General features: G+C 33.5%; 1 protein-coding gene across 1 annotated transcript in view; it reads left to right on the top strand.

The window, feature by feature from the left end:
* Positions 1 to 22,433, top strand: part of TRDN (triadin) — a 223,256-nt gene that overhangs the window by 144,156 nt on the left and 56,667 nt on the right. The window contains exons 23-25 of the mRNA XM_072410214.1: positions 8,069 to 8,119; positions 11,636 to 11,677; positions 18,092 to 18,121. Coding sequence (XP_072266315.1) covers positions 8,069 to 8,119; positions 11,636 to 11,677; positions 18,092 to 18,121 — 123 coding nt within the window. The remainder of the gene's footprint in view (positions 1 to 8,068; positions 8,120 to 11,635; positions 11,678 to 18,091; positions 18,122 to 22,433) is intronic.

Here is a 22,433-nt window from a genome sequence, read left to right as displayed (position 1 = left end):
AAAATATCTATTTCTGTTTTTTAACTCATTAATATTACCATATCATTTGTTTCACCCAAATGGAGAACCAGCTCTCCCGCTTCAATGTATTCATATTTGTGTCTTAAAAAATTAAAGACAAGTGGAACCCCTGACTTTCATTATACATAGAAAATCTGAAATTTACACACCTGGCATTACTGGATTTTATTTGAAAATGTTGATATATTTTAGCAAATACTGAGGAATGACACTTGACTTTTCACCGCTCAACAATCAATAGACTGAAAGATGAATGAATGAGCCCTTTACATACAGCATTGTTCTGTTCTATGGAGTGGGGAGAATGAGCAACCAGGACCCCGCTGCACTCTCCTCCCTTCACTGGCATTGTGGTCATTCATCTTCCGTAATTCATGGATCCGCCAGAAAGGATCCATGAAAGTCGCTGGACAGCCACTGTACGCATGTCAGATTCTTGTCCGAGACAAGCCCTGAGGCTCGTATTACCTGAGAATTATCTGTGTCTACATTATCTGTGTCCAGCCTAAGTGGAGTCAATAATTATCAAGTTTTTTTTTTTAAATATGGTTACATTTCCAAGGATTAAAAGAACTGACCTGTCTTGGACACCCCATTACATAACCTGCCACCAAAAGGGGGATAATACAGAAAAATATGACGAACAGACATTGGCTTTTCCACCAGAGTCTTCACTTTACTGGTCTCTTCTTGGAACTTGATGTTTTTTGATGTGGGCCATTTCATCCTAGCAAAATGTTTACCAACCTTTTGACCATAATTTTCTCCAAGTGTTTCTATACATAATGTACCACCTTTTAGGATACTTTTGTTGGTTTACAATGCAGTTTTTGGGTGACAATTTGAGACAGCCCAACATGAGCTATGGACACCCATTACAAAAACATTCTTACAGTACCTACAGAAATTATTCATCAATGGCTCACTGGCCTTTGTTCTTTGCTGACTTGGCTACCTTGTGTAAACCTGAAGAACTATTCTAAAGGCAACATTTTTGTTCTAGTCTCCAGATTCCACTCTCCAACAATCCAAGTACTACCTGGTGTGATATTTGTGCTGCTTTAAATTTATTCTAAAATTCTTATCTTAGAATATGATTCAAAACTAATAGTGATAGGTAAATAGATTTTTTTTTAAAAATTTTCACTTACTTATATGATCAGAGATGAGTTCACCTCATTCCATCCCATGAATCCCAGAATTATATGATTTTCCATAGTTCATCATGCAAATGTTGCTTCTGACATGATCAGTACTTGCTGGTCATTGAAGGAAGATCAAGCCTGCTTTGGATATAAATAGCGAGAGAATACTTCAACAGTGAATCCTTTTGCATAATGTTTGCCTTCCAGAGTTCTCATGATGTGATTTGCTGTAGCAAAAAGTTGTTATATTATCACTTGATTTTGGATGTATAAAGATTTCTAGACTAATAGAAAAGCATGATATTTTTTAAATAAAAATGCTAAATATACCCATCTAACTAGACTACTTCCTACTTTTCATAAACAAATATCAGCATAATCCAGTCAATATTTTTTCATTTAAATTTAGATAATGTGTAAATACACATCAATATACATTTGACATATTTTTATTTTAAATATATAAATCTTCCCACCCTCATTTCCATGTCAACCAGATTTTCTCACTATTTGTTTGTATATTCTCTTTTGATGTCCTTCATCTCCTTCTTTTGGAAACAGATATTTTTACATAAAGTGTTATTTATATTTGTAAAAATAGAATGGCTTATGGTAAATACCCTCTTTTGATGCAGGCAATGTGTAAAAATATAAACATTTTCTTTATTTACATTTTTTATGTGACTTTTTAGCTTTTTAGATGTTAATATTAATAATATTATTATTATTATTATTATTATTATTAATAATAATATTATTAATAATAAAACAAGAAACCACACTTTTAGGAAGCGGCATCAGAATAAGAAGCCTCTGATTGTAAAGTAACTAATAACAAAAAGTAGGCTGACGTTATGTTGGAATTTATATGGAATATAAATGGAAATGTTGGGAATACAAAAAAGTTGTCTGTTTTATACTATCACATCTTTTGCTTGCTAAAGTTCCAGTTGCTCCAACACACTGTTGGAGATTCTTAGTTTTCACTGCAGATCTTAAAACAGGTCCTGTATTTGGTTACCTGTGTAATCTCTGTAGGATACCAATCAATGAAACTTATTGGATAAGAAGTCTATTGCATAAGTAGCTGAACAACAAAAACCCATAAATTCAACTTGCACGTATTCATACAACAGTAAATCGTAAAGATAACTTATGGAGTTGAACATAGTGAACTTTAGATTGTTGCCTTTTCCTAGTAAATAATAAAATAATAAAAATACTGAGAAAAAAAAATATTTCTTGTTCTTTAGTAAAGAGAACACATATTCAACATGTCTTGTGTTAGATTTTTATTTCATAATGCAGATCAATGATTTCTGTTCCCAGATGGTGCCAGGCCCTTGCAGTTCTTAAGCGCTGATACACAATTTAAAAATAATTTACTTTTCATTTCTTCAATGCTCCATTATAGAGTTCTCTTCAGTATTGTTATTGACTGCATTTTGACAGTGACTTTTTTTTTAGTCTCAGCCCTGAGTATTGCACATACCGTTGTTATCAAATTCATTTAACTGCTTTGAACAAATAACAAGTAAATCGATTTAAGTATGAATTTTGTTTGTAGATAAACTGGAAGTTGCTGCTCCCAAGCCAGAAAAAAGTTAAGTTCTGTTGTTTGCCATTTTGCTAAGTTATATGAAACATTCTAATTTCAGAATGATTAGACCTATTTGTAAGACAAAGACAAATGTTGCCATAGTGAATAAATAAGTTTGGTCTTTTATTATTTTATTCAATGAGTAATGGATCATATTTTCTCACTAAGGACAACATGTCCACATTTTCTTTAATTTCTGCTCATAATGACCCCTCAAGTATTTTATTCTCTAAAAAAATATATGAAGACTTACTTTTGTTCTTATTTTTCTTCTGATTTTATAAATGTGTTTGTTCTGTAGGTAGTCCCCACAGTTCCCCTGTGCCTTGGTGAGTTTCGGAAAAATGGTTTATATTTGCCTAATTTTTTAAAGCTCCCCAAGACTGGAGAAGATAGACTATCACGGATGAACCTAGGGGATTCGGCAAACCTGGAATTGATTTATTTAAAAACATTTGCTATTAATTGGCAAATGTTTTCAATCCAAGGCCAGATCCACTCCAGATTTGCTGGATCACCTATGTTCCCCCATGCTAATTTGTTATTTCAAGTCTTGTGGAGCTTTAATAAATCTATTAAGTTGAATTATCCTCTTACAAGAGATAATTTATTTATCTTAGTAAATATGGTGAGAATTCACTTAGCAAATATAAATAATTTTTGTGTTGATAATTGGTGACAACAAACAGAGCAGGTTTTCTTGGCAAAGTGAAGTTAGATTTATATGGTCCATGAGTTTAAAAATAGGTTAGTACAACGTTTTGATGTAGGTAAGAGATACCGGGTTGCACTATATGCAATAACTGGTGATATTCCAATGGCTGTTAAAGGCTGTTTGAATGGGTCTTGTTGTTCTGACACATTTTCCCCTTTTTGGGCTTCTTCAGGGCAAGGTTTCCAAATACATTACCCTCTAAGTAAGGGTGTATGGTCCCAGGGTGAGGAGGGGATCTTATGCCAGTTCAATCTCAGGGAGAGATGAACCCGGGGTGAGTATGGGTCATGCTCCCTCACAGGTTAGATGGAGTGCTGGAAGGCAGAATGCTCACACTAGGTAATTCAAAGTCTTGGAATCCAGCTCACTGGGGTTGGATTTAGGTTGTATTCCTAGGTAATTCCCAGTGGTAAATCATCACTGGTGACAGGGAATCATAGGGTGCTATATAAACGGCCTATGTTCTTTTTGTAAATCAACCAATATGAAAATTATACATAAAAATTTTAAAAAATAGTTTTGTTTTCTTTTAAAATGTATTTTAAATGATGGGACACATTCCTACACATGCCATAAAAAAATAAATCAAAAGCCATTAACCTTTTTCGTCACTTGAATACATGTACAGTGGTCTCTCATACACTTATGGGCAGACAGTAACTAATAGTAACATTTTTAGAGTCAAAGGACATAGAAGATAAGGGCTTTATATGGTCACACATCTGATATTGAACATATATATATATATATATATATATATATATATGTGTGTGTCAAATGTGTTAAATATGTCCTAATTAGTATCTGGGTCATAATATTGACAAAAAAAAAGCTCTTTACACATATCATACCACAGGAAGGAAGCTTTTAATCCAGGTTTGAGGGTAACTTAGGAAATAAATAACATTTTTTCAATAAAAGATTGGGGTGGCTTAAAGCTGCTCCTCATGTTGTGATACAATACCAGCTTTACAGAAAATCACAGTCAATACCTTTTTGGATATGGAATTGATTTTTTTCCATTTACAATTAAGTTGTCCTTCATACAGAAGCAGCACACCAATCTAATTCATGTTAGTGAACAAAAGAATTCCAGGTCATTGCTGGCAAGACAACCTTTTTTATTCATTATATTAATCTGTCAAGTTGTAGTTTTATTTTTTATTATCTTGTATTTATGTAATGCATCACATTAGACATCTTTTAGATGTCTCATTTAGACGTCTTTTAGAGGAGTTCACAATTAACATGAATTTTTTAGGTTAGACTGAATTGGTTTAGGCTGGTGGATAGCCAGGTCTTAAAAATCATCCTTAATTACAGCTAGGGTAGACATATTATTCACAAGGTGTTGTAACTTGTTTGCCGTGGATAGTAGTAGGAAAGTAAAAAAAACTCTGTGAAGATAGTGTCTCTCAGTCTGTGGCTGAGATTTATCCCTGGGACCCTGGACCCTGGGTAAGAGTGTTAGCCACTAAGCCAGGGGTCTGCAACCTGCGGCTCTTCAGCCTCCTTGTTGTGGCTCCCTTCGGCTGCCGCGGGGAGATCTCTGATGGGGGATCCCCTTCCTCCCAAGACACTGCAGAGGAGGGGGATTCCCTATTCGGTGTTCTAATGAAAAAAATCTACCAGTGAAATAAATCTACCACGGGGCGTGTACAAATGGGTGTGTACAATAACATCCCCCTCCTTTGAACCCCAATTCCTTTGGAATGGGGAGATGTACAAAACCAAAAATGTAGGTGCAAGTGGGGGATACCTGTGACTAACACCCCCTAAAATTTAATTGTTAGGCTATCATCAGAACATAAAGAACTCTGCCCATCAAAAAAATTTACCGTTACACATTGCTGGAGGCACCTGAACCCCAATTTCTCTGGAACAGGAAGGGGGTACAGGTGAACAAAATTAGAGGTGCAAGTGGGGGACACCTGTGGCTAACACCTCCTAAAAACTCCACCCATCAAAAAACCCCTACCCTGTTACACATTGTTGGAGGCTTCTAGCACCTAAACCCCAATTTATCACCCATCAAAAAACCCCTACCCTGTTACACATTGTTGGAGGCTTCTAGCACCTAAACCCCAATTTATCTGGAAACGGGGGTACAGGTGAAAAAAAATTGAGGTGCAAGTACGGGACACCTGTGGCTAACACCTCCTAAAAATTCATAAAAACTCCGCCTATCAAAAAAATCTACCCTGTTACACATTGCTGGAAGCATCTAGCATCTGAACCCCAATTTCTCTTGAACAGGAGGGAGGCGGTACAGGTGACCAAAATAGAGGTGCAAGTGGGGGACACTTATGGCTAACACCACCTACAATTGAATTGCGTCGTCAGAAAATAAAGAACTCTGCCCATCAAAATAATCTACCCTGTTACACATTGCTGGAGGCTTCTAGCACCTGAACCCCAATTACTCAAGATTGGGGGGTACAGGTGAACAAAATTAAAGCTGCAAATGAGGGACACCTGTGGCTAACACCCCTTGAAATTTCATCGCTAAGGCATCGTCAGAACATAAAGAACTCTGCCCATCAAAAAATTCTACCCTGTTACGTTAGAAGCCTCCAGCTAATGTAACAGGATGATACGTTAGAAGCTGGAGGCTTCTAGGGGCATAGTTCAGTGTTTAATTTATTTCAAAGTAGGCCTACACATGCACACTTGTTGTAACAGGTAAAATTAAAAAAATATTAAAACTTATAAAAGTTTATAAACTGTGTTATGTTTTGCGGCTCCAGACTATTTTTCTTTCGTGGAAGAGGAGGCAAAATGGCTATTTTGATAGTAAAGGTTGCTGACCCCTGCACTAAGCCATGGTGCTGCACAGTAGTCCAGGTCTAGGGCTTTTTTCTCAGTGAACGCAGTTCCGGCACCTTTCCAAGTCTGTGAAAGTCCGTGAAGGGGAATAGCTGTCAATGAAAATGAAAGCTCAGTGAATGAATAAAGGCTGCACGTGCATGCTTCAATACTGGACAGTGGCTGAGCAGCCTAAGTGCTGGGAAGTGTAATCACATGCAGCATGAGCTGCCTGACCTGTGACAACATTTGGGGAGGGTCAGTTGTTTAAATCTACCTATCAATTTCCCGCCGACACAGCAATTCAGAGCATTCTACCCATGGTGCAGTGATACATGCCGGCTGGGTTGTGGAAAAGGTAAAGGAGAATACAACTCTAAAACCCTCATGAAAGCTTTCCTTACTCTTATTTCCTCACATACCCCTGTATGGAATTCTCTGCATACTGTCCTTGTACTTTATTTTTTTCTTGCAAATGATGCTGCAATGTGTTGGGAACAAAAGACCACTCCAAGAACAGTGACAAGTAACCTCTGCATCTTTTGCACCACAAATGCAGAATAAAATTTATACCCCACAAATAAACACAACCCCTAAAACACCCCTCATATCCTTACAGATGCCTACATTTTAAGAAAGCCTTGCAAAAAAAAAAATCAGTTAACATTTTAAAAATTGTTATTCCTACAAATGTGTTTTTTTATCTATTTTATTGGCCCCCAAGACTTTATTATTGTCTATTTTCTGCAATTTACATTTCATCCATCTCAAAACCATTTAAGATGCAAGTAAAAAGGAAAAAGCTCCATCAGCTGTGATTTTCAACAAACATTTACTACTGGTCAATGAATCACTGTATTTTAAAACATTGCATCAGGAAGATTTACCTGTAGTGAGTGTTTGCAAAATGTCAAATTTGTTATTAAATTACCAAGATTTCAAATCTCAATAATGTGTGCAGTGCAGTCCAAGCCACTCAGTAATTTTACGTGTTACTTAGGATGTAGATGGGGTATTGGCTACAGAAATCTATACACTACAGTTGTGCTCGACTTGCCCATAAATTGAAGACAAATAGAAAAGAATATTTTCTTACACATCTTGTCCACTATCAAATAATAAGTTTTTGTTTCAAAGAAAATCAAATTCCACTTGCAAAAAAAGATTAAAAAAGACGTACTCCTTCAAATATTCAAAATGTTTTGCACTGTGGTTCCTTAACTAAAGGACACAGTAGTGACACAGGGCAGACATCTGACACTCCTGGAAGTGTCAGATATGAATATTACTTAGGCAGCCATGACATTCAAACAATCTTGAGATCTCTAGTAATGGGTGGGGAAACAGCTTGGTATAAAAGTTTGTGTTTGTCAATGGTGTGTTTTTCACGTTTGATTTAAACAGTAGGAAGCCTCTTAAATAATATATATTTTGTGGTTACTATATCATTTGTTTAACAAGGTTGATTTGCTAAAGAAGTTAGTCTGTTCACTTAGCAAAGAGAATTATCACTTATCTTTTTTATAAAATTATTTTATTTATATTTCACACATTATTGGATATCTGAAGCTAACAGACCATTACATTACCATTTATTAAGGTAAGTAAACATTTCCTTGCAAAGGAATCCACTTACCTTAATGATTTATTTTGCTATGGTATATGGTTGATTTACTAAACTCCTTTAGTAAATCAACCATATACCACAATTATATAGAGCATTTACCAATAAAACTTTGAAAGTGGCCATTTATATCACCTGGCATTTTCCTTTCTTTACAGAACATGTGAAAGCTCCCACAACTAAAGAAGAAATTCCAAAATTAATTACAGGTAATACAGCATATAATCGCTCATTTATTAGGCTGGTTTTAGAGATATAATTAGTAAAGGATTCCCTTAATGGCAGCATAGCACCACCTTCTGGCAAATCATATTACCTACAGTAATGCTACAGATAAACAGCATTACAAAAACAGAAAGCTGATAAGATATATTCATTAAACATATATGGGACATGTCAATAGAGTGTTTGTTTTAGAGTGTGTATTTTGGCTGGATAATATGCAATATAATTGCATGCATTTAGTAAAATGCTTTTAGCAACACTGCCAATGCAAATAACTTTGCTTTTTTATGTAATGTTATAATAATTTATAAATTAGTATATTATCTAGATAACTATTTTTATAATATGTCAATAACTAAACCTCTAAAATATTGAATAAATAAATTATAGGTAAAATACATGAATGCCTTTATTGTGTTGATGTCAGCTCATAACATAACAGATGTTATAATAGTGAAAAGGTTTTATTTTGAACCCTCATGGTCAGGGTTTTTTGTGCTTACTTGCATACTCCAGTCTACTAAAATATTTTTCCAATGGTCTCATGTCAAGTGTTATGTATTCAAAGTCATGTAGCAATCACCCCTGCTGTCATTATGACTATCATTTGAGACTTTACCTAAACATGTAGTACTACAATACCCAGAAAGAAGGATTGCTCCCTAGCACATACCATCTCTATAAGGATTAGCTGATTTATAGGTGATTTAAAGTTTTTGTCTAAGTTATATTATGTGTGTGGGTGTGTAAATATTATATTTAAAAAATAAAAAAAAAATCATGCTACATATTTTTGACCCTAATACTTAACCCAAACTGTTTTAAAGTTTTATCATAAGAATATTTTTTTTATATATATATATATATATATATATATATATATATATATATATATTTATCTTTCAAATCTCCTACATTAATCTTGACATGTTAACTTGTCTGTTTAGCTTTCAATAAAATCACCTTTACTGTAACTTTTTCGGATAGAAATATGTAAGCTGCTATCTCTGGTTTCAATAGCTGCTATCCCCGAACAAGTCTACAAGTGGGGTCTAAAGTTGATGCTTTTTTCAGATCATTAACTCAAAGAACTTTCTAAAGAAAGTGGATTGACATAAGGCATCTTGTATCTTTGGAATGGCTTTCAGAAACAGGAGACTACATATTTCACTTAGTACAGGTTTCCTTTTATAAAGAAGAGACAGGTTTCTCTTAAACAATTATAGTGTACATAAGGCTTACCTATAAAGTTACATGAAGATCAAAAAAGCTACAACATATAACATTTTTGTTGTAGGGTTTTGATTCCCTTTAGGATATCAGTTACCTAATCAGACTTGTTAGAATGGGGTAGAGTATGTGTCTTGGTTAGATGTTTGCTTCCTGTTTACCTGTTGGGGCAATTTTCCCTTACTTCCATTCCACTTGACAGGTGTCATACAGAAAAAAAAGTGTGGTACACACTATTTAATAAGCCGTCTCCATTATAAAACAATAAAATACTTAACTAGAGTTGAGATTCTTACATTGTAAAACCTATAGCTCTTTATTCTGTCATATTATCCAAGGATCAGTAAACTATTGAATCTACCTAAGCAATATATAGATCCCTTGTCTACATCAGATGTACTTCTTGCTGATCGCTGTAACTTTCTCAAGCTCAGGTTAGAAGTGGAAATACAAAAATAACAGCAGCTTATTGAAATTTTTACTTAAGAACTTTATCTGCTTCCGCTGTCTGCTGCTCAGATCATTTCTGTTCCATTTATTTTCTGACATGTATTGCTCAGCAAACATTGAATGCTGAACATAGCTCAAGAAATGTCCCAGAGAATATGTCATAAGGAGATAACCCGGCCATCTCTAACTGCTGCAAAGCCTCAAGATTTAAGGGACATTCGATTTCCACTGAGCAGTATAACAATGTCTAAAGAAAGTGACTTTAACAAGTGTTCAAATTGAAATCACTGGATATTTCTACATTGATTTGCCACGTATTTTATCAGCTGGAACACATTTGAAATGAAATTGCAAGTACCTGATTTCAAACTTGGAAATATAAAACATTCAATTTTCATGCGTCACACCTGTTATTTTTTTATCAAGCATAGGAGGCTTATTCATTTGCTCTAAGCTTTTCTATAAATGCAGGTAATTTATTATTTTATTCTTAAAAAAGGCTTATGAAGTAAAAAATGACAATTTTGGAATAAATGTGCAGGACCCACCACCGAATGTCATTTACATGTCATTAAATTTGACATGCTGACTGCGGTAATGACATACAAATGCATGCTTTGAATAGGTAAATCTTTTGAATGTGTAATGTCAAGCCAAAACAGCAAAAGAGGGGAATTAACTTTGATTCAGTGTTCAAATTTCTTGGGAATCTTTTAGATTTAGATTTTTTAGATCTGTCATGTATGAAAATTGTTCAAACAAGTGGTGCTAATATAACAATAAGGAATTAATACCATCCTTCACAAGCTTATTAATATCCATCAAAAGTGTTAAAATGTCCAAAGTTTCACTGAATATATTCTTTAAATTTCCAAAATATAAATGTCCAGAATATACACTTAAAAATAGAGCTCAATTTACCTAACAAGAGAAACTCACTCACCCACCCAATGGTACAGTTTAGTCCAACATCTGTGTGAAAGCAAACGTAAACTAAAAGCAAAAAAATGTTAATCCGGCAGATCCCTCAATGGTGCTAGTCCTTCTTGGGATCCAGTCCCACGTCACCCTGGGATTCCTCTTTGTCCTGGCACAGAGGAGGGCCCAGGCACCACAATCTTCCATCTTCTCATCTGGTCTTCTTGCTCTGTCACCCAATCTCACACTGCCCAGGTGCGAGATCGAGTGACGTAGCCGCTGTGATGGTCAGTAAAAAGAGCTGTACCCCCCTGGACATCAGTGAGGTCGGCATCTCGTTCTCCTTGGAGGAAAAGATGCCCCTCGGGCATGCGCACAAGGGGCAGCCAGAACCTCCCGGGATGCATGACATACGAATCCCGGGATGCTCTGTGCTCCCATTAAGTCTTGATCGCCATGACTTAAGAGGGTGGTGCTGCACTTGCCCACATCCTGGACCAGATCTATCCCATGTTTGCTGGATCACCCAGCTTCACTGATGAAAGTGTATCCTCTCCCGCCTTGGAGAGCTTTAATAAATCAGGCCCATTGGCTTCAATATCATGTCACACTAGATGGTGCCATGTAAGGCTACTGTTTTAGGGCCAAGCTTTTTACAAGATGCTTCAAAATTATGAATATGTTGATCCCACTGGGTGACCATTAGCCAACTATAAAAAAAACAGCTTTTGTTGTACACAAACATTTTTATCCATGTTTATTTTATCCATGTTGCTATGCAGTTCTGAGTCTAGACAAAGTACCATTGCCTTATGTATTAGTATCTTCCCTGTATTAGTTATGTTGTTAACCTGTACTGAAGGCTGCTCTTATCTGACAAACCTTTGTTAAATTTATTCCAGTAAAAGAAAAGAAAGAAGAGAAGAAAGAAGAAACAAAAGATGGTATGCAAATGAACTTTGAATAAAATAGCAATGATCACTAAGTTTATTTCACTTTTGCAGAATTAGGCCAGTTTTTGCACAGCAGCTATTTGTATTGAAGCTGATGACTTTTTAGTTAATTGTAAACCTGCTCAAGAAATTTAAAATGAATTTCAAAGCCTCTGGATTTTGTCACCAGATTTGCTGGGGGAAAGGGGGACGGAGGTTATCTGGGAACATGCCTAAAAATAAAGAGTATTTAAAAATCATGTTGTTCTGTAAATCAATGTTAAAATATAGGTAGGGAAAACACCGCTTTAAAGTCATTAATGGAGTTAATTTGCATTTAAATGTAGCCTATTAGTATTCAAATACTTTGATCAACAATATGTTTTTGTCCTGGGTCATGTAACACATTTATTTATTGGTAGAACTTACCTCTATACCAGACCATCCTGCTTCCTGAATAGTGGAGGGTCCATGTTAAACAACCTGTTCTTCAAGTGTTTTTGGGGTTCTTTGAGGACCCTAAAGCAATGTGGAAGCACTCAAGGTGTGCATAGTAATCCTCACATTTACACCATGAAAAAAGAATTTAAAATAAAAACACAACAGATACCAATCTATTTTAAATACCTATATTTATGTCCCCTAAAAGTAAATATATTGTTAGTCATGTCTAAATTGACATAAAATGCTCAGGAGGCTTTAAAAATGAGTTTTCCATACTTTCAAGTGCCACATGAGTCAAAAGTATTATTATTTATATAATATCCTAATATTTCATTTTCTCCTCCAGTTATTCAAAACATATATATCTAATTAGTTTCCAAAAATACCTTATATTCATTGGAGGTAACAGAATATCCTTCATGCCTGTGGCTACAAATACTCACCCTGTTGTGCAGTAGATATTCTTAATAAAGAAGTCAAATTTCACTTATTTTTACACTTTTACCATTAATATTACCATATTAATATATGATTGTGTGCTTGTATTCTTTAATAACTCTGAGGACTGTGACTTTAGACCTTTATTGACTGATTGTTAACAATTATATGTTCAGGGACACAATCAGCTTTAATGCGTTTTGTCAAAATGTTGACCATTATTTAATGAAAATACATTTATAAATTAGTAAATATATTCATAAATATATATTATAAGTTGTGTTTTTTTTCTGATGTGTTTAATTGGGGAAATTTTGCCTCATTTCCTGTCCCAAAGACTCAGAATTCCAGAAGAAATCTTTAAAGCATTTTGCTTTTTTTTCCTTGGGGCATTGTAAAATTTTTATATTTCCAAAATCTATCCAAAAGTAAAAAAAAAACTATTACCAGGTGTACAGGCAACATTTTTAAAAGTATAATTTATATAGTTTAATATGTATTATTGTAATATTTTGCCCAGATTTGCACAATATGTGGTCTACAGAGACCTTCATGCTGTCTAATTATAAATGCAATGTAAAGAATAGTATGCAGTGTTTAAAACTAAAAAAATGTCAACATAATGTAATTTTATTTTATATCTTTAGTCAGACAAGCCAGGACTATTAAAAGAAAAAGTAAGAAACAGTTGTTTGGAACATTTTTCAGCTCTTGCTGAAGCGTAATATGTGCTTCTTATATCTGTATTTGGCATATACTCCGCTTTAGGTTAATTAGAAGTAATCTATGCCTGCAGTATTTGAAAATACAATATTTGCTTGCTTTATACTATGCAACCTTAAAATAGTCCTCTGGACTGAAAAAATCAGAAAATATTTCTTTATAAAACTATTATCGTATAATGAGAAATCAAATTTATGATATATATTATATACGTACCCTAGTGAATAAATAAATAAAATCTGATTTAGATATGTTGTCATCACAAAATACAACTGTTGTATTTAATTTTTAGTCCAGAAATTTGTGTATAGCTTTTTTTCTTTTATTTTATTTTATTTTTTTTTGCATTTATTATATATTGGGCATAACAACTTTTTAACATTAGAGCATTTCTGCCAAGCTTCTTGAGTGATGGGGAGATTATGTCCACTTGCATTAACCCATAGAAACAAGCTAAAATTATACATTTGCTAATTCTTGGGGCCATATTATACCTGAGCTTCTGCATGTTTTTAATTTTTTAACATGTGTTTATGCTTATACACATTTATAAAAGATGTTTAATGCATATTGTATGTTTGAACATTTATGGTGCATTAGAATTTGCTTTTGAATAAGGAACAACATTCAAAAATCTATTTTTTTTTTTCATGGTACAGATGTGCTGACAATGCTGAAAATCCCTGATACATTCTTTTTTGTGTGTTTACCATTCATTTTAATGGGCCTGCTCAATACACAATAATGTACAATTATATGTTCCAGCAACCAGAAAACAATGTACCCATGCTGAGCATATCTCTATACAATAATACACAGAAAAAAGTTATGTTGTCCATAGCAAGCAGAAGGATGTTTGAGTTCATTTTTTTAACAACAGAATAAAATAACAAAATTTGATGTCAGCATAACTGTTATATAAGTAGCAGATTAGGCACCTGCCTTAAGGTTATCAATCAATGATTTCTTGGCCAATTACCCAGGGCTCAGATCTCTTCCTAAAACCTGAATTATAGGAGCCAGTATTTAGCAGGGTTTTTGTATTTTTGGGGCAGTTTACTTGGCTGCATGTCAGAGGATGTGACAATCTACTGTGCCAATATAATTCATTATATAAGATTTACAATTTCAGTGCCTGCAGAACACTTTTAGTTATAAGGGAAATTTAATGGTTTTAAAAACATTTATTAATGATAATTCTTGAAGTTTATTTATATTTATTATATTATATTATATTATATATAATATATTTATTATATCAAGCACTGGGCTGTATTTTCAGCAAATAGAATTATACGTTGGAACATAATGGAGCATGTAGGACCTTTTTTTTTTTTTGTTTGTTTATTTGTGCATTTTTATAAATATTTTATTCATATTTATTTAATAAAAGTTAATTAAAGCAAAGTATTTGTTTTTAATTATGCTAAAGAAAATGGATGAGAAATCAGCATAGAAATATAAAATAACATTAGACAAGGGACCTCCGCAGATATAAGAAGCTATTGCCATCTAGTGTACAATTTATATATTACACATTGATTTTTTAAATCTATACTTTAAAGGGGAAAAAAGGGAACATTTTTTTTAGGTAATAACAATTTTGTACAGTTAGAAAAGTATACATTTGTTGTATAAATATATTTTACACTGAGGGTTAATTATTAGCACAATTGGAAGCCTTTATTCTCTGCTCTCTGTGTTTTCTTTTTTCTGTGTGCCTGCATATGTTATAGTTCTCAATATCCTATAGTTTAGGCACAAAGAAGATATCATTCTAGGTGTCTTTTCAGATTGTGAATATGTTATGTTTTGTTTTGAATTTAGCCCTTCCAACTACCTAACATTACGCAAACATTTTAGATATAGAGCAAAAAAAAAAAACAGGCAGTACAGGGATTTGACAAAAGTAACTATCTTTATCGTACAAAACCTGGAATACTAAAATAAATACACAACAACTTCCAGCAGCCTCTACATGCTATACATTAATATTCATAATAATCATAATCCTTAAATAAATAGCAGTACTATTAATAACTAATGTGTCAATTAATTGTTAGGTGCATCAAAATCCAAGGGAAATAACAAATACATTTCATCTTACATGTCCTTAGATGTGGTCCCTGAGTTAATTTTCTTTTTTTCAGCTTTTATTTTTTCATTTAATTCATAGGAAGGGTGACAGTGTTCACTCACTTTATTTTGTCCATGGAGGAACAGTATTGCCACCCTAGACAGAATGTCCTTGATTTAATAATGCTCCCCAAGGCTGGAGAGGATACACCTTCATCAGTGAACCCGGGTGATCCAGCAAACCTGGAATGGTTAAAGGCATTGAAAGCAAATGTTTTCAATCCTGGACCAGATCCATTCCAGGCTTTTTGGATCACCGACAAAAGTTTATTATCTCCAATCTTTGAAAGCTGTAATAAATCAGGCCTAATGAACCTAATAATTTAAGAGGCTACAGCTGTCCATACAAAGGTTGGAAAAGGTTTTCAATCCTGGAGCAGATTCATTCCAGGTTTGCTTGATCACCCAGGTTCTGATATCTCCAATCTTGGTCATTTTCAATTAAATATATACAGCATATATAACCAAAAATCTGGCACTCCTCAAGTCGCTGGATTTTTGAATGTCAACCTGTATATGTGAAAAAGCAATCTTTAAACATTGCATAAGCTCCTCTCTCAAACCCCTCTTAGAACTGTTCACACATCTACCTTTGTCATGAGTCATTTGTGATTATGTACTTTCTAAATAAATATGAAACTTCTAGGTCAATCCATCACTAACTGCATCACTGGGCTAGGTATCACAGGAACAGGTGATAGGACTCATGTAACATTAGGCTGTCAGTGCTCATACAAAGGATTTATTAAGAGTGTTTTAACACTTTTTGGCAGTTTCATTAAATAATGATTTTGTGTAGGAGAATGTTAATGATATTCTGTTCTGTTAATCTCATTATTCATATATATCACATCAAATGTAGAGCCATTTGCAGTGATGCTACATCGAACATTTTTCACCCTTGTATACTTTAAAACGGCAGACATTTAATTTTTATGGCTGGTAAAAACATGTTCAACATATGACACAACTAGAGTTGCACATTCATGCCTCTACAAGGAAACCTGGCAGCGAAGTGGCAGCCTGGAAGAAAACTGTCAATGGCAACTTCATAGATTTGTCCCAGACATCTGCTAACACTTCTTGTACTCATTATCTGACTTCACTTTGTACACTTTGTACTGTACAAGAACACATTTGTAAATGCACTCCAGCTACTCATGCTCATCAGACACTTCTTGCATTTTAGTATTCTTGCTGCCTTATTATAATTCATAACAAGAAACTTTAACAGTCATCACCATTCATCATAAACAGCATGAAAAAGACACTTAACCACTATGGTTCTCAAGCATATACTTGTTCGGTGTGTAATGAGTGGTTCCAGACGGTTTTGACAAAGTGTAAATTTTATCCTTGTCTGTATTGTAACTGTGACAGCAATATTTATTATGGAAATGACACTTACTTATAGTTCACTACTGTGTTATGTCAAATATAATACTGAAGAGCAGCTAAAACCATGTATAGCAGAGACAGGTTCTGTGCGTGGTTGCTGGGATATTCAAATTTATCTGGCATCATTGTTACAGGAATACTATAATGATGGTTGGGTCAATATTATTAGGTTTTTTTTTATATTTGCATTCAATTTTATTGTGCATTTAAATGATTTATTTGATAAAATTAACATTTAATACACAGATTACACAGGAAAAATGGGCATTGTATATTTTCTAGAAAAAAAGTTTATCTCTTTAATTGAAATATCAATGAGGTAGTCAGAGTCTGATGACTCATTTAGCAGTGTGTATAAATTTCATCTTGAGCTTTTGAGCTCTGTAAACAACAAAATAAACATTTATGATGATGCCAGTTCACACTTGATGTAATCCAGAGCCACTGTGATCCCGCTACCTTGGCTACACCTGTGGGATTTTGGGCATGTAATGAAATGCTGAAAAAAAAACAAAACAATTTATTGAAGCAAAACTGAAGTAAAACCATGATCAGAACCATGATCAACTGCTATTGGAACATGGTATATTGTTAAGTTCTCCCTTTTTCACATATATACCTACCTGAAAGTAACTCCTGGTGAGAAAGTGAACAACAAACATCTGTTGACACAGACAACAAACTTGCTTCTTTCAAACATTTTTTATATTCATAATATCTACTAGAACCCCTGTTCGGACATATTTCTGTAAGTTACAGGTCTACAATTTAAAAAAAAAAAAATTCATGAAAAACAGTGGATCACTTTTGGTACAGAAATCTAGACCTCAGTGTAACGCTCAGGTGGTTAATGAAAATACATTTATAAATTAGTAAATATATTTATAAATATATATTATAAGTTGTGTTTTTTTTCTGATGTGTTTCATTTGGGAAACTTTGCCCCACTTCTTGTCCCAAAGACTCAGAATTTCAGAAGAAATCTTTAAAGCATTTTGCTTTTTCTCCTGGGGGAATTGTAAAATTTTTATATTTCTAAAATCTATCCAAAAGTAAAAAAAAAAAAACTACTAGCAGGTGTAAAGGCAACATTTTTAAAAAGTATAATATATATAGATTAAAATGTAGATCAATATGTATTATTGTAATATTTTGCCCAGATTTGCACAATATGTCGTCTGCAGAGGCCTTCATGCAGTCTAATTATAAATGCAATGTAAAGAATAGTATGCAGTGTTTAAAACTAAAAAATTGTCAACATAATGTAATTTTATTTTATATTTTTAGTCAGACAACCCAGGACTATTAAAAGAAAAAGTAAGAAACAGTTGTTTGGAACATTTTTCAGCTCTTGCTGAGGCTAAATATGTGCTTCTTATATGTGTATTTGGCATATACTGTGCTTTAGGTTAATTAGAAGTAATCTATGCCTGCAGTATGTGAAAATACATTATTTGTTTGCTTTATACTATACAACCTTAAAATAGTCCTCTGGACTGGAAAAATCAGAAAATATTCCTTTTTAAAACTATTATCGTATAATGAGAAATCAAATTTATGATATATATTATATACATACCCTAGTGAATATTTGAATAAAGAATTATTATTAATATTAATATTATAAAATCTGATTTAGCTATGTTGTCATCACAAAATACAACTGTTGTATTTAATTTTTAGTCCAGAAATTTGTGTATAGCTTTTTTTCCTTTCTTTTTTTTTTTGCATTATTATATATGCTTGGGCATAACAACTTTTTAGCATTAGAGCATTTCTGCCAAGCTTCTTGAGTGATGGGGAGATTATGTTCTTTTGCATCACCCCATAGAAACAGGCTGAAATTATACATTTGCTAATTCTTGGGGCCATATTATACCTGAGCTTGTGCATGTTTTTAATTTTTTAACAAGTGCTTATGCTTATATGCATTTATAAAAGATGTTTAATGCATATTGTATTTTTGAACATTTATGGTGCATTAGAATTTGCTTTTGAAGAAGTAACAACATTCAAAAATATATTTTTTTTCTTGGTACAGATGTGCTGACAATGCTGAAAATCCCTGATACATGCTTTTTTGTGTGTTTACCATTCATTTTAATGGGCCTGCTCAATACAAAATAAAGTACAAATATATGTACTAGCAACCAGAAAACCATGTACCCATGCTGAGCATAGCTCTATACAATAATGCACACAAAAAAGTTATGTTGTCCATAGCAAGCACAAGGATGTTTGATTTAATTTTTTTAACAACAGAAAAAAATAACAAAAATTGATGTCAGCATAACTGTTATATAAGTAGCAGATTAGGCACCTGCCTTAAGGTTATCAATCAATGATTTCTTGGCCAATTACCCGGCGCTCAGATCTCTTCCTAAAACCTGAAATATAGGAGCCAGTATTTAGCAGGGTTTTTGTCACCAGAGTATGTTATCTAAGTACTTTTGGGGCAGTTTACTTGGCTGCATGTCAGAGGATGTGACAATCTACTGTGCCAATATAATTCATTATATAAGATTTACAATTTCAGTGCCTGCAGAACACTTTTAGTTATAAGGGAAATTTAATGGTTTTAAAAACATTTATTAATGATAATTCTTGAAGTTTATTTATATTTATTATATTATATTATATTATATATAATATATTTATTATATCAAGCACTGGGCTGTATTTTCAGCAAATAGAATTATACGTTGGAACATAATGGAGCATGTAGGACCTTTTTTTTTTTTGTTTGTTTATTTGTGCATTTTTATAAATATTTTATTCATATTTATTTAATAAAAGTTAATTAAAGCAAAGTATTTGTTTTTAATTATGCTAAAGAAAATGGATGAGAAATCAGCATAGAAATATAAAATAACATTAGACAAGGGACCTCCGCAGATATAAGAAGCTATTGCCATCTAGTGTACAATTTATATATTACACATTGATTTTTTAAATCTATACTTTAAAGGGGAAAAAAGGGAACATTTTTTTTAGGTAATAACAATTTTGTACAGTTAGAAAAGTATACATTTGTTGTATAAATATATTTTACACTGAGGGTTAATTATTAGCACAATTGGAAGCCTTTATTCTCTGCTCTCTGTGTTTTCTTTTTTCTGTGTGCCTGCATATGTTATAGTTCTCAATATCCTATAGTTTAGGCACAAAGAAGATATCATTCTAGGTGTCTTTTCAGATTGTGAATATGTTATGTTTTGTTTTGAATTTAGCCCTTCCAACTACCTAACATTACGCAAACATTTTAGATATAGAGCAAAAAAAAAAAACAGGCAGTACAGGGATTTGACAAAAGTAACTATCTTTATCGTACAAAACCTGGAATACTAAAATAAATACACAACAACTTCCAGCAGCCTCTACATGCTATACATTAATATTCATAATAATCATAATCCTTAAATAAATAGCAGTACTATTAATAACTAATGTGTCAATTAATTGTTAGGTGCATCAAAATCCAAGGGAAATAACAAATACATTTCATCTTACATGTCCTTAGATGTGGTCCCTGAGTTAATTTTCTTTTTTTCAGCTTTTATTTTTTCATTTAATTCATAGGAAGGGTGACAGTGTTCACTCACTTTATTTTGTCCATGGAGGAACAGTATTGCCACCCTAGACAGAATGTCCTTGATTTAATAATGCTCCCCAAGGCTGGAGAGGATACACCTTCATCAGTGAACCCGGGTGATCCAGCAAACCTGGAATGGTTAAAGGCATTGAAAGCAAATGTTTTCAATCCTGGACCAGATCCATTCCAGGCTTTTTGGATCACCGACAAAAGTTTATTATCTCCAATCTTTGAAAGCTGTAATAAATCAGGCCTAATGAACCTAATAATTTAAGAGGCTACAGCTGTCCATACAAAGGTTGGAAAAGGTTTTCAATCCTGGAGCAGATTCATTCCAGGTTTGCTTGATCACCCAGGTTCTGATATCTCCAATCTTGGTCATTTTCTATTAAATATATACAGCATATATAACCAAAAATCTGGCACTCCTCAAGTCGCTGGATTTTTGAATGTCAACCTGTATATGTGAAAAAGCAATCTTTAAACATTGCATAAGCTCCTCTCTCAAACCCCTCTTAGAACTGTTCACACATCTACCTTTGTCATGAGTCATTTGTGATTATGTACTTTCTAAATAAATATGAAACTTCTAGGTCAATCCATCACTAACTGCATCACTGGGCTAGGTATCACAGGAACAGGTGATAGGACTCATGTAACATTAGGCTGTCAGTGCTCATACAAAGGATTTATTAAGAGTGCTTTAACACTTTTTGGCAGTTTCATTAAATAATGATTTTGTGTAGGAGAATGTTAATGATATTCTGTTCTGTTAATCTCATTATTCATATATATCACATCAAATGTAGAGCCATTTGCAGTGATGCTACATCGAACATTTTTCACCCTTGTATACTTTAAAACGGCAGACATTTAATTTTTATGGCTGGTAAAAACATGTTCAACATATGACACAACTAGAGTTGCACATTCATGCCTCTACAAGGAAACCTGGCAGCGAAGTGGCAGCCTGGAAGAAAACTGTCAATGGCAACTTCATAGATTTGTCCCAGACATCTGCTAACACTTCTTGTACTCATTATCTGACTTCACTTTGTACACTTTGTACTGTACAAGAACACATTTGTAAATGCACTCCAGCTACTCATGCTCATCAGACACTTCTTGCATTTTAGTATTCTTGCTGCCTTATTATAATTCATAACAAGAAACTTTAACAGTCATCACCATTCATCATAAACAGCATGAAAAAGACACTTAACCACTATGGTTCTCAAGCATATACTTGTTCGGTGTGTAATGAGTGGTTCCAGACGGTTTTGACAAAGTGTAAATTTTATCCTTGTCTGTATTGTAACTGTGACAGCAATATTTATTATGGAAATGACACTTACTTATAGTTCACTACTGTGTTATGTCAAATATAATACTGAAGAGCAGCTAAAACCATGTATAGCAGAGACAGGTTCTGTGCGTGGTTGCTGGGATATTCAAATTTATCTGGCATCATTGTTACAGGAATACTATAATGATGGTTGGGTCAATATTATTAGGTTTTTTTTTTATATTTGCATTCAATTTTATTGTGCATTTAAATGATTTATTTGATAAAATTAACATTTAATACACAGATTACACAGGAAAAATGGGCATTGTATATTTTCTAGAAAAAAAGTTTATCTCTTTAATTGAAATATCAATGAGGTAGTCAGAGTCTGATGACTCATTTAGCAGTGTGTATAAATTTCATCTTGAGCTTTTGAGCTCTGTAAACAACAAAATAAACATTTATGATGATGCCAGTTCACACTTGATGTAATCCAGAGCCACTGTGATCCCGCTACCTTGGCTACACCTGTGGGATTTTGGGCATGTAATGAAATGCTGAAAAAAAAACAAAACAATTTATTGAAGCAAAACTGAAGTAAAACCATGATCAGAACCATGATCAACTGCTATTGGAACATGGTATATTGTTAAGTTCTCCCTTTTTCACATATATACCTACCTGAAAGTAACTCCTGGTGAGAAAGTGAACAACAAACATCTGTTGACACAGACAACAAACTTGCTTCT

Source organism: Pyxicephalus adspersus, chromosome 4, assembly GCF_032062135.1.
Source record: "Pyxicephalus adspersus chromosome 4, UCB_Pads_2.0, whole genome shotgun sequence".
NCBI classification, from domain to species: domain Eukaryota; kingdom Metazoa; phylum Chordata; class Amphibia; order Anura; family Pyxicephalidae; genus Pyxicephalus; species Pyxicephalus adspersus.
Note: the sequence above shows the minus strand (reverse complement) of the source record. Positions and strands in the feature narration are given on the sequence as shown.